The sequence below is a fragment of the Ovis aries genome, chromosome 1 (genome assembly GCF_016772045.2).
Source record: "Ovis aries strain OAR_USU_Benz2616 breed Rambouillet chromosome 1, ARS-UI_Ramb_v3.0, whole genome shotgun sequence".
Lineage (NCBI taxonomy): Eukaryota > Metazoa > Chordata > Mammalia > Artiodactyla > Bovidae > Ovis > Ovis aries.
The window spans coordinates 119,981,778-119,998,360 of record NC_056054.1 but is presented as its reverse complement, the minus strand read 5'-3'; the positions used below and the strand labels follow the sequence as shown (position 1 = coordinate 119,998,360).

At 42.8% G+C, this 16,583-nt stretch overlaps 1 protein-coding gene across 2 annotated transcripts in view; it reads right to left on the bottom strand.

The window, feature by feature from the left end:
* Nucleotides 1-330: 330 nt before the first annotated feature.
* The window catches only part of MPZL1 (myelin protein zero like 1), an 87,554-nt gene continuing 71,301 nt past the window's right edge, over nucleotides 331-16,583 (bottom strand). The window contains exon 6 of one of the 2 annotated variants that reach the window (XM_004002734.5): nucleotides 331-2,868. In XM_004002734.5, coding sequence (XP_004002783.1) covers nucleotides 2,767-2,868 — 102 coding nt within the window. In that variant the 3' untranslated portion in view covers nucleotides 331-2,766. Of the gene's footprint in view, nucleotides 2,869-6,794; nucleotides 6,936-16,583 lie in introns of those variants that run through there. The other variant, XM_060403584.1, reaches the window with a different exon arrangement.

Sequence of the window (16,583 nt, the reverse complement as noted above, 5' to 3'; positions counted from 1 at the left end):
GAAAACAGATCAACACATGTATGGTTTGACAGGGAGAAAAACAGCAGGGTTAAGGGCTTAGAGAGAGCCAGGGGTGGTCGAGGTTGCTTTTTTACATATCACAGAAGGTCTCTCTGAGAAGGTGATATGTGAGCAGACACTTAAAGGAAGTGAAGGAGCAAACCACACAAATGTGCAGAAGGTGTATTCTAGGCTGAAGGTGCAAAGGGCCTGAGGTAGGCACATGGGGGGCATTCCTGAAGAAGAAGCCTGTGTGGCTGGAGAGAGATTAAGGAAAGGGCTTTGATCTCTTCTTCACTTGATCTAAATTGAGCACACAACACAATCCAGTAATTGAAAAAGATGTATTAAAATATTCATAAAACAACTGAAAAATTAATGAACATGATGGGGTTTTTACCTGGCTGAATACAGTTCCATTCAAAAACTACAGAGAGGAAATTTAAATGTCAAGTAATCCCTTGCAGGTACCCCCTTAGAAGAACCACGTGCAGTCTTAGGAGGCCTCATTCTGCTGAGAATCAGACATGAAAAGCTGAGACTCAGTCTGCCATCTGGAAGCAGCTCCACTGTTGTCGTCTGTGTCCAGGGATGAGGATGTTGGGACCCAGGAGAAAGGGCCAAAAGATCCATAGGAGGTGGTATGCAGAGTTTCAGAAAAAGCCCCAACCCTGAAGTGCTCCACCCCAGTGTGAGCAGCTGCCTGCAGGCCAGTCAGTCACAGACCCAGAGTGGGAAGCCGGGACCCTTGCCCGGTGGAGGCGGGGAGAGGAGGCTCACAGCCGTGCTAACAGAAGTGATAGCTGGTGCTCTGGGTGGGAGCTTCACAAACATGCAGAAAAATAGGGCTCTTGCTCTCAGGAGGTGTTAGGAATGTTCCATACATAGTAGATTCATTGGACCTGCTGAGAAAGGAGGAAAAGGAGAATCCTCTTTTCTCCGTTAAAAAAAAAAAAATGACTAAGAAAATTACACACATCAATGCATACACTTGGTCTCTCCACAGCGTATTTTCTTATTCCTTGAAATCTTGGATGGCTGTACAATTCTCACAGTGGGAGGGCTCACCAGGAGTGTCCTCATCCTGGCGGCCTGAAGAATGCGGACGTCTGAACACCCGCATACCCCCCCCACCCACTGCCCCCACTCCCCCTACACAAAAAGGTCTCCTAAAGGTTCTGGAGTTTTCACCGTGGAGTTAGAGAAGCCCAGGGTACAAGGCAAAGCTGGTGACTTTGCAGAACTGCTCAGGGCGAGTGTTCTTCATTCCTCTTCCGCATGGGGCCTGTGGGCACAAAGGAGGGACAGGCAGCAGAGCCAAAAGGCCTTCCTCCAGCGTGCAGCACAGACCAGACACGCCAGGCTCAGAGATGGCAGGCACGTGCGATGACAAAACCCAGTCCTGCTGACATATATGTCAACAGAATGGGAGCTGGAGCACCATGGGATTAACAGCAGTCTCTCAGAAAATAAAAGACTGCACATATGGGGCAGAGTTTGTTTGTAGCGCGTACACTTTTTCTCTGTGTAACCACCTCCTAGACATCTTCAAATCTAAATTACTCTTTATTTCCTTAGAGCTTGGCCTTCAAAGTCTCTCACAAAGAGAACAAGACAGGAAGAAAAAAGGAAGCAGCTCTTAGGGGACCTCAAACTAAATGAGATGAAAACTAACATTACCTGTCACACCCACTTACCCCAATGCGTTCTGGGACTATATCATCAGTATTTTCAATTTTAAATGAAGAAAATTCTTTACAGATCTAACTGTCTTTAACCTCAAAGGCCTTGAAGCTACTATTATAGGAGCCAGGCTGCTGGAAAATGACTGAAGCTTTATAATGATTCTCTAGAGAGAGCTCTGCCATACCAGAGACTGGCAATCTAATTATTCCATTTCTGGCTACTTAGAAAAGAAAAGAAATTCTGCTCCTTAAGCTATACGGGGACTTGTTACAAGCACAAAGGACTTCAGCAAAGAACATACCATACCTTTTGCTCTCCAAATAGTACTACTCCTCAAGCCAGTCCGGGTTCTCGATTTCAATTATGTATTGATTATGGTATGGATGTAAAAGTACTTAGAAAGAGATGACTTCTGGCACTGATCCTTTGCTAATCTTGCTATGATGAATCCACAAATTGAGATGATATGCTACAGGGTGTAATTTTATAGTCTACACAACACTGAAAGCAGAAAACTGCCCTGTATTTTAGAGAGGAAAATAGCAACAAAAATCACATAGTCTTCAAGTGGCATAGCAAATGGATGCTTTCTAAAAACAACTGCCAAATAGGCGATATACCCTGGGCTAAAGGCCATCCTGAACATGCTTCCATCATAGCATCTCCACTCTCCAACTACAGTACACACAAAGGTGGGTTAAGCCCTTATATTAAAAGGCCATGTCTATCAGAATACTAAAAGATCTGCTACTTTCCCCATTAAGGCAAACCACATCTAAACGATGGTGACAGGAATGTGTCCGAATTTTCTCAACTGTAAATGATCCTGATGGGAAGTACAAAACCAGCAAGACAATTTATATACACATAGAATCATACCGTCTCTTAATCATGCAACACTGGCTCCTTGCACCAGGAAGATTAAATAGAACATTTATACACATCTTTTTCTCCCTCTATGACTAGACATGTGCTTCTCCACGTTTTGGTTTCCAAGGCCACACATACTTATGGGCCACATTTTCTGCACAAGAGTCCAGTTTGGATTTGCTTATTGCTTAGGGTATGATCGCGGTCTTCTCAATTTTTCCGAATGTCTGCGTACACCACAGACTCTGACTTGTTAATCCTGTCGCTGTGGTGTCCGCCAGAGTGGTCTAGCTGCGCGTATATGACTGGGCCCTGGGGAAGAGAAGCAGAATTAGAGGTATGGAAAACCTGGTGGCCTTGTGAAGTGCAGGGACAGAAGCGATGATTAATGTGATATTGTTAGGGTTTCAGAGCAAAGAGTCCCCCCTTTTGAATGTCTTCAGGAACATATTCTTCTTAGAAACAGTATGTCCAGGACTGACTTTAAAACAAGATTGGGTATACTTGGTAACTGTTCAAGACGGTACACAGAGATTTGTTATACTATTCTGTCTACTTTTGTATCTGTTTTAAAATATCTATAACAATATAATATTCCTTCTCAAGAGTTACCCTTAAATACCTGTCACAGAATTCCTCAACTCTTGTAACTGGCATCAGAGTCTCAAGGACAAAGATGGACCCTTCTGCCAACCCAAGACCCGCTGAAATCATGACTTTAAGAATGATACAAGAAATCAACATATGCAGTGCCACTCGAAAATACAATCAATTTTGAACTGATCATTTTACACAAATAGGTACTTAAAAAAAAAACTTCCTATATTCTTCCACATGCCTACTTCTAGTATGATTCTTTTAGTCTAACTATAACCCATATACTGCTTCTTTGATATCTAAGATCAGGTAAACATTTTTCCTGTTTTCAAATTTAAAATAACCCCAAAGCCACATCTACAGACTTACAAGGAAAAGCCCTAGATGGACTAGAAGAGGCCCTCCTCTCACCCTCAGCAGTAAGGAAGAGGGCTGGCAGGGTCCCACCAGGACAGCAAGGCAAGGCTGCCTCGGGTAGAGCGAGTCTTGACTCTTGGGAGGACCAAGGGTTCAAGTATGAGACAGCTGGCTGTACTGCACAACTCTCAGAGTCCCTTCCAACCCAGAGATTCTAAAACTGTAAACAACAGCAACTACCACAAAATAGCCTTCTTTAGAGATAAAAAGAAGTTTAATATAACCCAAAGGCAATTGTCCCAATTCAGGGAATCTCTCCTTGAATAGTCTACTACTGTGCTTAAGTTTTCAATTTTGAAGTCATAAGATCAGTAGCCAGAAGCCCGTGGTTTAAAATAAACACTCTTGAAACTTCTATATGAATCTAGAATGGTAGATACATGACAGAAATGCACAACACAGAGAGTGAGCCGTATTACAAACTGTGGACTTTAGTGAATTAGAAAGTTCTCTGTATTAATTCATCAATCGTCACAAAGGTACCGCAACCATCCAAGTTGTTAACAATCAGGGAAACTTTAGAGAGGAAGGAGTACATAGGACCTCTTTACTTTCTGCTAGATTTTTCTGTAGACTTAACACTGCCCTAAGAAATAAAGTCTACTTTATAAGAAATAACTGAATAAAATAAAATAAACATCCTCACTCCCATCTAGGAGTCCTACAGGCAGCATCCCTTAATGCGTAGCGTGGGATCCTGCGGAGTTCAGGCACTCCAGCTTCCAGAGAAGGGATAAACCGAGCTATGCAATGGTGCTCCTGAAAGAAGACTTACACAGTGACAGCCGAGGGCTAGACCCATCTGAACGCCAGCAGAGCTGCAGTCTGAACGTCCTGAGCACGGCAGGAGCACTGCTGAGCACCAGCCGTGGGGCCTCACGCCAGGCGTGTTCTTAACCCCCCAAGCATTACTGTCTTCATCTCTAACATGGCACTAGCAATAGTATTATCTCTCTCAAGACTGTTGTAAGAATTAGATGATATCTACAACTAAAACTTAAGCAATGTCTGACAGTATTCAAAATACAGCAATCATTTTTATCATGAACACACTGTTATACAAATACAATTAAAAGTACACCACTGTTACCAATCAAATAAGTCAAGCAAGGTCACTTTGTGTTTGGTCAGCGTGTGATACTTTTCAGGGCTGTCATGGGTAACGCAACAGATCATGCTGCTAATACTGAATCAAACTGAAACCCTCTATATTCATCTCAGAAAGCTGCAAGTTAAATGTGGTTCTAAAAAATAAAAAGTTAAACAAACAAATGTTGTTCAAGTCATTATCTACGGTGATTTATTACCTAGCAATAGGTAACCGATACACTGTGTGAGTGGGAAAGAGAGAGAACGGAGAAAGCAACAAAGGAAAATAACAGAATAACCTCTGAATCAGTCAGTAAATAGTAAGAAACTAGGGAGGTCTTTCATGAAAGACATGGTCTTTCACGGCACAAGGACACAACAGTTTGTCAAAAGGAACTGGGAAAACACAGAAGGATAAAAGGAGCCCCTTCCTACTGATGGGTTTGTTTCTCCAAATTGCTTCCTAACGTCCTCCCTCTTTCCCCCTTAGGAGCTCTTCAGCCAGCGGCTTTGTTAAATGCCTAGAACAGCCCCTGGCAGACTGTAGGTGCATGAAAGGTGCATGAAATAATGGATCTGGAGGAATTCTCACCAGAATGGGGGATTGGGAATCTGCCAGTGAACGTAGTTCAGTTGTGAATAGCTCTCTAAGGTCTGGTCTGAGGGAGATCTGGAAGCTGATGGTACACTGAGTCTCTGTGGAACATGCCTCAGGACTTTAACAAGAAGTCAACGGTTTTCTTAGGCTAAGACCACTGAGGACTTCAGGAGGGGTCAGTGAACCAAGGACTTGGAAATGTACCAGCTATATTGCTAAAACATGCACTTTGGGGTGTTTGAGAGTTAAAACAGTATCAATAATAACACCTATGCTAACCTAGCTGTACTGTACATCCTGACACCTTTCCTCATCCTCTATTTTTTTTTTTTTTTTCGGTGCTGCCACAAAGAATTACACCAACCAAGTGAAAAATCACTCCATACATACATATTTTCCTCAACTATTTATTATACAAATAATCCTTACTATTAAAAATGTTTCAAAAAACTAATTGCTTGACCTAGGTTTATTCTTTTAGTTCCAGTTAGAAATGAAATTATCCCTGGACACTACCTGCATGAAATTTATTCTAATATAAAAACACAGTGGCGACAGAGTAGGGAGAAACTCCAGGAAGAAAGGGTTATGGAAGAGCAAGGATACCTATCTCTGAACACATATTAATTTCTTAATATGTGTAATTCAGGAATTACACTCTCCATAGCCTCTATAGCCCTTTAGAATCTGAATCTGGTCCTTTGGGCATTAGAGGAATCACCCTTGACACCCTAACACAGATTTGCTTTAACCACATGCTCACTGACTGTTCACAAAACACATTTTCAGTACTTATTTCACATCACCAAATACAGACGTGAAACAGTGTGTGTTGTGACATTCTTTGACATAAATGAAACTAATTATCAAAACAAAGTTGAAAAGAACTGGATATAGGCAGGACAGGATAAGTCTATGTCTTAAGAGCCACACGGATCTGGGTCTAATACCAGCTCTGGCAGTAACTACTGACCTTGAGCAAGTGACTAAACCTAGCTCAGCCTTGGTTTCTTCACAAGTAAAATAGGGATAGTGAAGGAACTTACACAGGACCGCCGTGAGAACTACAGGAGACAATACACGTGTTGTACTTCTGGAGACCTTACACATCTATAGACTAAAGTTGACACAAACATAACTTTCCCACTCACTGTCCTCCAAAAATACTTGCCTCCTGTTGGCTTTGGCTGTGCCATGTGGTTTGTGGGATCTTAGTTCCCCGACCAGGGATCAAACCTGTGTCCTCTGCAGCAGAAGCTTGAAATCCTAACCACTGGACCGCTAGGGAATTCCCACTTGCCTTTTGTATACAAAGCATTGTTTCCAGAAAAGAATCTAGAAAACCAATTGTCCCAAAGATATACACACAAAGATTATTTGAAATCAATGTCATTCAAAACTAAGCTTTACAAAGAAAGATACTCCAAACTCTTAAGTTGTGCCTACCTGACACCCTTCCCAACCCAACTTCCCACTTTGTTTGCGGGAAGAGTCCCCCCTGCCTTTTTTTTTTTTTTTAATTAATTTGGAAACCAACTTTATTTTTGGCTGTGCTGAGTCTTCATTGCCACGAGCAGGCTTCTTCGAGCTGCAGCGAGCAGGGGCTGTTCCATAGCTGCGGGGAGCAGGATTTTCTCTGTGGCGGCTCCTTTAGGTGCATGGGTTCCAGTGGTCGCAGCTGGTGGGCACAAGAGCGCAGGCTCAGTAGTTGTGGCACAAGCGCTTAGCCACTCTGTGGTATGTGGGATCCTCTCGGACCAGGGATTGAACCTATGTCCCTTGTACTGGAAAGCGGTTTCTTAACCACTGGACCACCAGGCAAGTCCAAGAGCCCTAATTTGGTTCTGGTGTTCACTCCCTTCACTCAGGTAATTTGACTCCACCCTCCTTCCCTTGTGCCTCAGCTGGTAAAGAATCTGCCTGCAATGCGGGAGCCCTAGGTTCAATCTCTAGGTTCAATCCCTGGGTTTGGGAAGATCCCCTGGGAAAGGGAAAGGCTACCCACTCCAGTATTCTTGCCTGGAGAATTCCATGGACTGTGTCCATTAGGTTGCAAAGAGTCAAACAGGACTGAGTGACTTTCAGTTTCACCTCTCCTGCCCCCAGGGGTAAAGTCAGTTATAACTGCTGCCCCCTAGCACAAGACTGGCAAGAGGCATCAGCATGTGACCCACTCTGCCCAAGGGAACTAGAAGAAGTTTGCTGGGGGGCTTCTGGTAATTTTCCTTCATAATAAAATCTCCTCCTTCCTCCTGGGAGGAGATTCAGCTCTTCCTACAAGTGCCTTTTTTCATGAGCTGCCTCAAAGCATGGCAGTCATTTTGAGGTTGAGGGAAGGCGCCTGAGAACAATGTGCCCAGAGGATGAAAGAATAAGATGGAAAGAACTTGCGCCTTAAGGACACTACTGGATTACTAAACTAATGAACACAGAGGTACCCTGCTCTGGGGTCGCTTGTGAGTTAACAAATCTCTTACTGTTAAAGGAACTTTTAGTCAGGTCTTCTGTTGCTAATCTTCCAATTATAACAAAAATAGTGGCCAAAGACAGATGAGTAATATAGCACAATTAATGCCCTGCCTGGCTATTATGTTTTCATCTTTTGTAAATTTCCTTCCTGGAGCACTAGTATTGTTTCTCTTTTGATAAAATAACATGGAGTTATTTATTCACTCAAACAGTAATGACTAATGCTATTAGACTCTCAGGTGATGCCTGCAGGTAGAAAATGGAAGGTTTTGCTGATCAAGGAACATGTCCTGATAGAACCATTGGAAGAAAGTACTAAGGGATAGTTTGCAAATATTCCTGTCACGTGTCCATTTCACACATCTGACTGCAGTACGTGGGCAGTGACTGCCTAAACCTGTCCTCATAAGGCACAGTATGCCGTGTTTGCTTGTATGTGTGTGTGTTAGCCACTCAGTTGTGTCTGACTCTTTGCAACCCCATGGACTGAAGCCTCCCAGGCTCCTCTGTCCATGTAATCCTCCAGGCAAGAACACTGGAGCCGGTAGCCAGTCCCTTCTCAGGGGCTCTTCCCAACCCAGGGATTGAACCCAGGTGTCCTGTATTGCAGGTGGATTCTCTACTGTCTGAGCCACCAGGGAAGCCCGCAGTGTACCATGAACCCTTATAATTAGCAAAGGAAAAATGAGAAGGTCTTTAGACGTCAACTTGCCCTAACCCATTATTTAATAAGAAGGTGTTTAGACATCAACTTGCCCTGACCCATTATTTCAAAGATTAAGGGAACAAATGCTGAAGTAAAATAATTCCCTGCAAGTTTACACCATTAGCTGGACCCAAGAGTCAATACTGGTTTGTAACACATGACTAACCCTTAATACACTAAGATGTCTATCTAATAAATATGAAGATTTCCTCAAGGTTGTTTGTTAGGATGTACACATAAAAAAATTCTCCATATCATGGAAAAGCTTGAAGATGATCCCAACAACCCAGGAGCCTCTGAGGTTCTGTAGGGCAGGCCAGATGATAATCATCCCTGCGTTTCCCACGTTCAGCTAACATTGCATATATGCTGAGCGCTTAGATGTGTGTGGAAGTGATACATACAATGGAAAGATCAGGTTGTCAAAACAACTGCTACGTTTGGTTACGTTCAATTTATAAAAAGTATTTAATCTCATAAATTCCCTAATAAGATGAACATATTAGGTCAAGCCAGTTTTCTCCAAACAGAAACCTTTTCTGCTTCAGTCCGAACAAGTGGAAGATAGAATATCAAAAGGATTCTGGTGAGAACAACTTCTATAAACTCCTCTGGTGCTCAGACAGAGAGGTGTTTCTGTCACGCACACTGAGGGTGCCACGTGATGGTGAGTAAGAGCACACACCAGTGTCACTTGAGGCCCTCTGGTGCTTAGGAATTCTGTGGAGTATTTGAAGCAAATGTTTTAACCCCAGGATAGCAGCCCTCGTTTTAAGGTGACCACTGAATGAAAACCTAAATAAAACAAGAACTGGAAGATAAATCTGCAAGGAAATCACAGTTCCAAGTCTCATGTTGACTGGCAAAGGCTTTATAAATTTCAGAATCAGGTTAAGGCAGAAAATATACTTAACAAGTTGTACAACTGTAAAATAAAAGATACATTATTACTTGATTAAAAATAACCAAGTAAGACAAAGGCTACTCCAGGTAATGTCACTTAACAGAAACCCTGACTTGCAACATGTTCAGCATTATGCAAACCAAGAACTCCCAGATGTCCAGGCTGGGTTTAGAAAAAGAAGAGAAACTAGAGATCAAATTGCCAACATTCACTGGATTATAGAGAAAGCAAGGGAATTTCAGAAAACATCTATCTCTGTTTCATCAACTTCGCTAAAGCCTTTGATTGTGTGGATCATGACAAACTGTGGAAAGCTCTCAGAGATGGGAGTACCAGACCTTCTTACGTGTCTCCTGAGAAGCCTGCATGCAGGTCAAGAAGCAACAGTTAGAACCCTGTATGGAACAACTGACTGGTTCAAGATCGAGAAAGGAGTCCGACAGGGCTGTCTGCCGTCACCCTGTCTGTTTAATCGGAACACTGAGCACATCTTGAAAAATGCCAGGCTGGGTGAGTTACAAGCCAGGATCAAGATAGGCAGGAGAAACATCAACAGTCTCAGATATGCGGATGATACCACTCTAATGGCAGAAAGGTAAGAGGAACTAGAGAGCCTCTTGATGAGGGTGAAGGAGGAGAGTGAAAGAGCCGGCTGAAGACTAAATATTAAAAACACTAAGATCACTGCATCCGGCCCCATTCAGTTCAGCTCAGTTCAGTCGCTCAGTCATGTCCGACTACTTGCGACCCCATGAACCGCAGCACGCGAGGCCTCCCTGTCCATCACCAACTCCTGGAGTTCACTCAGACTCACTCCATCGAGTCCGTGATGCCATCCAGCCATCTCATCCTCAGTCGTCCCCTTCTCCTCCTGCCCCCAATCCCTCCCAGCATCAGGGTCTTTTCCATTGACTCCACTCTTCGCATGAGGTGGCCAAAGTACTGGAGTTTCAGCTTCAGCATCATTCCCTCCAAAGAAATCCCAGGGCTGATCTCCTTCAGAATGGACTGGTTGGATCTCCTTGCAGTCCAAGGGACTCTCAAGAGTCTTCTCCAACACCACAGTTCAAAAGCATCAATTCTTTGGCACTCAGCTTTCTTCACAGTCCAACTCTCACATCCATACATGACCACTGGAAAAACCATAGCCTTGACTAGACGGACCTTTGTTGGCAAAGGCATGTCTCTGCTTTTCAATATGCTATCTAGGTTGATCATAACTTTCCTTCCAAGGAGTAAGCATCTTTTAATTTCATGGCTGCAGTCACCATCTGCAGTGATTTTAGAGCCCAAAAAATAAAAGTCTGACACTGTTTCCACTGTTTCCCCATCTATTTCCCATGAAATGATGGGATCAGATGCCATGATCTTTGTTTTCTGAATGCTGAGCTTTAAGCCAACCTTTTTACTCTCCTCTTTCACTTTCATCAAGAGGCTTCTTAGTTCCTCTTCACTTTCTGCCATAAGGGTGGTGTCATCTGCATATCTGAGGTTATTGATATTTCTCCCAGCAAACTTGATTCCAACTTGTGTTTCTTCCAGTCCAGCGTTTCTCATTACTGCATGGCAAATAGAAGGGGAAAAGGTGGAAGCAGTGACAGATTTCCTCTTCTTGGGCTCCAAAATCACTGCACATGCTGACTGCAGCCATGAAATCAGAAAATGATTGCTTCTTGGCAGGAAAACGATAACAAACCTAGATAGTGTGTTGAAAAGCAGAGACATTACTCTGTGGACAAAGGTCTGTATAGTCAAGGCTATGGTCTTTCCAGTGGTCATATATGGTTGTGAGAGCTGGACCATAAAAAAGGCACCAAAGAATTGATGCCTTCAAACTGTGGTGCTGGAGAAGATTCCTGAAAGTCACTTGGACATCAAGGAGATCAAACCAGTCAATCTTAAGGGAGATCAACCCTGAATACTCACTGGAAGGACTAATGCTGAAGCTGAAGCTCCAGTATTTTGGTCATCTGATGCACACAGATGACTCACTGGAAAAGTCCCTGATGCTGGGAAAGACTGAGGGCAGAAGGAGAAGAGGGCATCAGAGGATAAGATGGCTGGATGGCATCACCAGTGCAATGAACATGAATTTGGGCAAACTGTGGGATATGGTGATGGACAGGGAGGCCTGACGTGCTGCAGTTCATGGGGTCACAAAGAGTTAGACACAACTGGGCAACTGAACAACAACAACGAGAGAGAAGAGGCTTTCAGGGACCTGCACTGAACACAAAGAAAATAACCCAGGAACAAAACTGTGGGAAGCACTGGGGCTCTCCTCTCAAAACCGACCTGAGGTCCGACTGCAAACACTGAAAAAAGATAGTACAGATTGAGATGGTGTGTGAACTGCTTCCCACTAACCTCCAGAAAATGCCAGAGTCAGGACTGGGCAGAACCCCAGGAGCTTACTCACAAGAGAGCTGAGCCTGGCTCTGACTCACGGACAGCAGGCACAGCAGGGTGGGGTCTGGATGCTGGAAACAGGGCAGCCAAGGAATGGCAGCCACTCCAGTCTTCCTGCCTGGAGGATCCCACGGACAGGGGAGCCCGGTGGGCTACAGGCTATGACCTTGAAAGAGTCGGGCACCACTGAGCGACTAACACTTTCATTTTTAAGTCCACTTAATGAGTGCCTTCACTGTGAACAGACAACCCAGGATCATTGGGCATTTGAGGAAAGCTTCTAACATGACAAAAATTATAAGAGAAAAAAGGGAATTCAAAGGAAACAATAACAGAAGAAAACATTAAAAAAAATCATATAAAACAAGAAAAAATTATACAGAGAGATAAGACAATGTATTCATGAAAACAAGTATGTGCTATTAGAATCTGAGAATAAGTAATAGTTCTTGAAAATTAAGAGGAAGATAACAGCAATTAAATATTTAATAAAAGTTGGAAGATAAAGTTGTAGAAATTTTCTAGAAGAAAATTGCAAAACAGAAAAAATAAGAAAGAACTGCTCTAGGAAATGATCCAATTCGTAATAGGAATTTCTAAAACAGAGAATAAGAAAATGGAGGAGGAAAGTTTCCAGAGAATAATGGAAGACAATATCCTAACTGAAGGACATAGCTTCCAGATTGAAAGAGTCCACTGAGTAGCCAGTATAATGTATGAAAAAATCCCACAATTTTATAAAATTTCAGAACACAAGGGATAAAAAAAGACTCTAAGGGAAGGAGAATAAAACTGGCCCTACACAAAGGAGGAGGCATCAGGACAGTATCAACTTCTTGGCGTTGGAAGCTAGAAAAATCAGCAATGCCTCAAAATGCTGAAGGAAAATGATTTCCAATCTGGAATCCTACCCAACCAGATTCTCAGTCAAACTTGAGGGAGGAGAATAAAAACAATTTCAGACCTGCTGAAGACAAACATATTATTTTACAGTTTTGGAGGTCGAAAGTTTGAGATGGGTTTCACTGGGGTGAATCAAGGCATCAGTAAAGCTGCTTTCCTCCTAGGGGCTCCAGGGACAATCTGCTTCCTTGCTTTCCCCAGCTTATGGGAGCTGCTTGCATTCCATGGCTTATGACCCCTTCCTTTATCTTCAAAGCCACCAGAATAGTCTTCAAATCTCTGGCCCGGACCCTCTTGCTTCCCTCTGCTAAGGACCCTTCTGATTACATCTGGCCCACATGGATAATCCAGGAAAATCTCCCCATCTCAAGATCCGTAAGGTAACGATCTTGACATGTAATGTAACATATCCCACAGGTTCCAGGGATTAGAATGTGGACATCTTTTGGAGGTCATTATTTTGTTTAGCATACAAAGCCTCAACATTCGTACCTGCTGTGCATCCTTTCTCAAGAAGTTATGGAGGATATGTTCTACCACACTATGGGAATAAAGTAAAAAGGTGAGGATTTGAAGTCCAACAGAAGCAAGAGAAAGAAAATTTCTTGGGAGGGGAGGCCCAGGATGACTCCTACATAGCAGCCTGAAGCACAACAAAGCCAGAAGATTTCAACTGGCATGTCTCCATGAACAAAATGAAACCCACAGAATATCTGATGTGTCTGAATGTGCTCAGAGTTTTTTGCCTGGAGAATTTTGAGATGGAGTGCATTAATAGATAAGCACTTAGAAAACTAAGCAAATAAAAACCAAAGTAAAGATGAGCTCTATGACAAACAAAATAAAATTGTACAAAAAACCAAATGTATGCAGTACAACAGTGACAAAAACAGGTATATGTAACAGTGAAAAGTAACACCTAACCACATATCCATACTGGGAAGAAGCATGTGGCCGTGTATATACTTGAAAGTGTATGCTGGGAAGAAGGGCTTGAAGGGAGGGGCTAAATTCAGCAATAAAGTTGCTCAGAAATATGAAGATAAATATCAGGGAAAAAATGGCAAAGAGAGAAACTTGCCTGGTGATACAGTGGATAAAAATCCCCCTGCTAATGTAGAGAACACGAGTTCGAGCCCTGGTCAGGGTAGATTCCACATGCCGCAGAGCAAGCGAGCCCACCTGCTGCAAATACTGAAACCCATGCGCGCTGCAGCCTGTGCTCTCCCACAAGAGAAGCCGCCGACTAAGCAGCGCCGGCACCGTAACAAAGAGTAGCCCCTGCTTAAAACAGCCACAGCTAGAGAAAGCCCACGTGCAGCAACAAAGATTCAGCACAACCAAAAAAAAAAAAAAAAAAAGAGTAAATAAAAATTTTAAAACAGCTACTAGAATGGAAAGTGTTTAGCTACTATTTCTTAAAATTTCTTTTTACTTCCCTTTCCTTCTCAGCCTCCAATCAGGTTGCTTAATATTGTCTGCTAGCTTACTACTGTAGTTCTGTTCATGTCTCCCAGTGTTCCTTTCATGCTTTGTTTTGGTTAGTTTAGATTGCTTCTTCAAGTTTACTGAATTTTTCTTCCATAGTGTCTAATCTGTCATTTATGCCATCCAATGTTTTTTTTTCATTTCTAGAAGTTTCTTCCATTTTGGTCTTTTTTATATTTCCATTTCTCTCCGTATTATGTTAAGGTTTCCCTTACAACCTTAAGTTTATTTTTAAGGTTTCTAATATTTATTTTAAGGTCCTTGAATTCTATGACCTATGCCACTTCTGGGTTTGCTCCTATTGGTTGACTTTTCTCTTGACTATATGTTTTATATTCCCCCTTCTTTGTATGCTTGGTAATTTTTGACTGATGTCAGACATTGTGAATTTTTTTTTTTTTTAAACACCAAAAACCTCTGTATTGGGGTAGGTTTCCCAGGTGGTGCTAGTGGCAAAGAACCCACCTGCCAATGCAGGGGTCATAAGAGATGCAGGTTTGATCCCTGGATTAGGAAGATCCCCTGGAGGAGGTCATCTAAACCCACTCCAATATTCCTGCCTAGAGAATCCCATGGACAGAGAAGCCTGATGGGCTACAGTCCATAGGGTTGCAAAGAGTCAGACATGCCTGAAGGGGTGTAGCACATACACACAGCCAGTCAGACGTTGGGAATTTTTCGGTGGCAGGTGTTGGATTTTGTTTTTTGGTGTTTGTCTTTTTAAAAACTTGAAGCATAGTTAATTTACAATACTGTGTTAGTTTCAAGTGCACAGCAAAGTGATTCAGCTATACACACACACACGTATATACATATACACTTTTTTGTACATATACTTTATATATCTATATACTTCTTTAGATGCTTGGATTTTGCTATATTGTTGTAAAGACTGGATTTTGTGTTGGTGTGCATCTAAATTACTTTTAGATTAGTTTTATTCTTTAAACGCTTCCTTTTTATGGTGGGTCCATAGCATCCATAATCTGGTACTGATTTAGCCCTACTACCAAGGTGCTAATTTAGTCCCATTACCCCGATGGCTCAGTGGTAAAGAATCTGCTGCCAATGCAAGAGACATGGGTTCAATCCCTGGGTCGGGAAGATTCCCCGGAGAAGGAAGTGACAACCCACTCCAGTATTTTTTTTTCCCTACTCCAGTATTCTTGCCTTGGAAATCCCATGGACAGAGGAGCCAAGAGGGCTATAGTCCATGGCATCACAAAGATCTTATGCAGCTAAGGTGTGACCATTCTGAGAACTCCAACCAATACCCTGAACATAATGAGCTCTCTCCGCTCTGCGTTTGAGAACACAAACTATTTCCGGTCCTGGGTAAGTTTCAGGGCACTGTACAACCTACTGCTTTCCAGGCAGTTCTTCCTCCGGCCACCAGGATGTGTCGCCCACGCATCTACAAATCTGTATTTAGCAAAGGCTCAAGGGGACCCACTCCAGATCCCAACGCGTCTTCTCTCTACACTCTTTCTTCTTCTCTGGTGCGGTGCCTCGTAAATCCTAGCCACCCTGGCCTCCCCAGCTCAGTGGGACAGCTGAGCCGTTTCTGTCTGCCCTTAGTACCGCAGTCTGGAAGATGCCTGAGGAAGCCGGGACGATCACGGGGCTGCCCTTTATTCCCCTCTCTCAGGAATCATGGTACTGAACAGCCTGTTTCCCAGTGTAGAGAATTCTTTCTTTCTTCCCCTACCCCCAGTTTGTTTTCAATAGGAGAACACCCTCTACAGCATTTCAAGGGCAGAAGCAAAAGTTTTCAAGGCTTCTTTAGGTATAATGTCTACCTGTAACTTTAATGCCTTTATTCACAACCTTATTCCTATTCACAATCCAAATTAGTGAATTAGGTATCTGAGGCATACTATGTAAACTGAGAGAGAGAGGGACAGAAAGACACACAGATAAAAAGAATGAGAGAGATGAACAGACAGACTAGGAATAAGTAAGGTCCTGATGCTGTGACAGAATATACGCTGCCTAGAAATCTAAGGTTCGAGCCCCAATTCTGTTGCTAACTGCTCTGTGCTTTTAATAATTTAACATCACAACGCCTCCGTGTCCTCACCACATATGACAACTCCAGTCTAAGACTGTGGGGTAATTCTTCCACAAAACACTGTTATCCTTTTCTTTACTTCCTCTTAAATCCACCCACCCCACTACATCCCTAATCCCTCCTCCTCAGAGCAAAGTTATAACTGGCCACATTCCTTCTAACACTTTCTATCCCAGAAGAACAGAATCAGTACTAAGCTCTGGAATTTCTGCCATGCCACAATCATAGTTACATCAGCATGAATAAAACACGATACTAACCACAATGCTAGATTCCATGCTAGTTCCAAATAAAAGTTATTTCTTCTCTGTACTTTCTACAAAAAGGAGAAACCAGACTTTCCTTGTTCATCAAGCCTACTAATTATTCAAGTAAC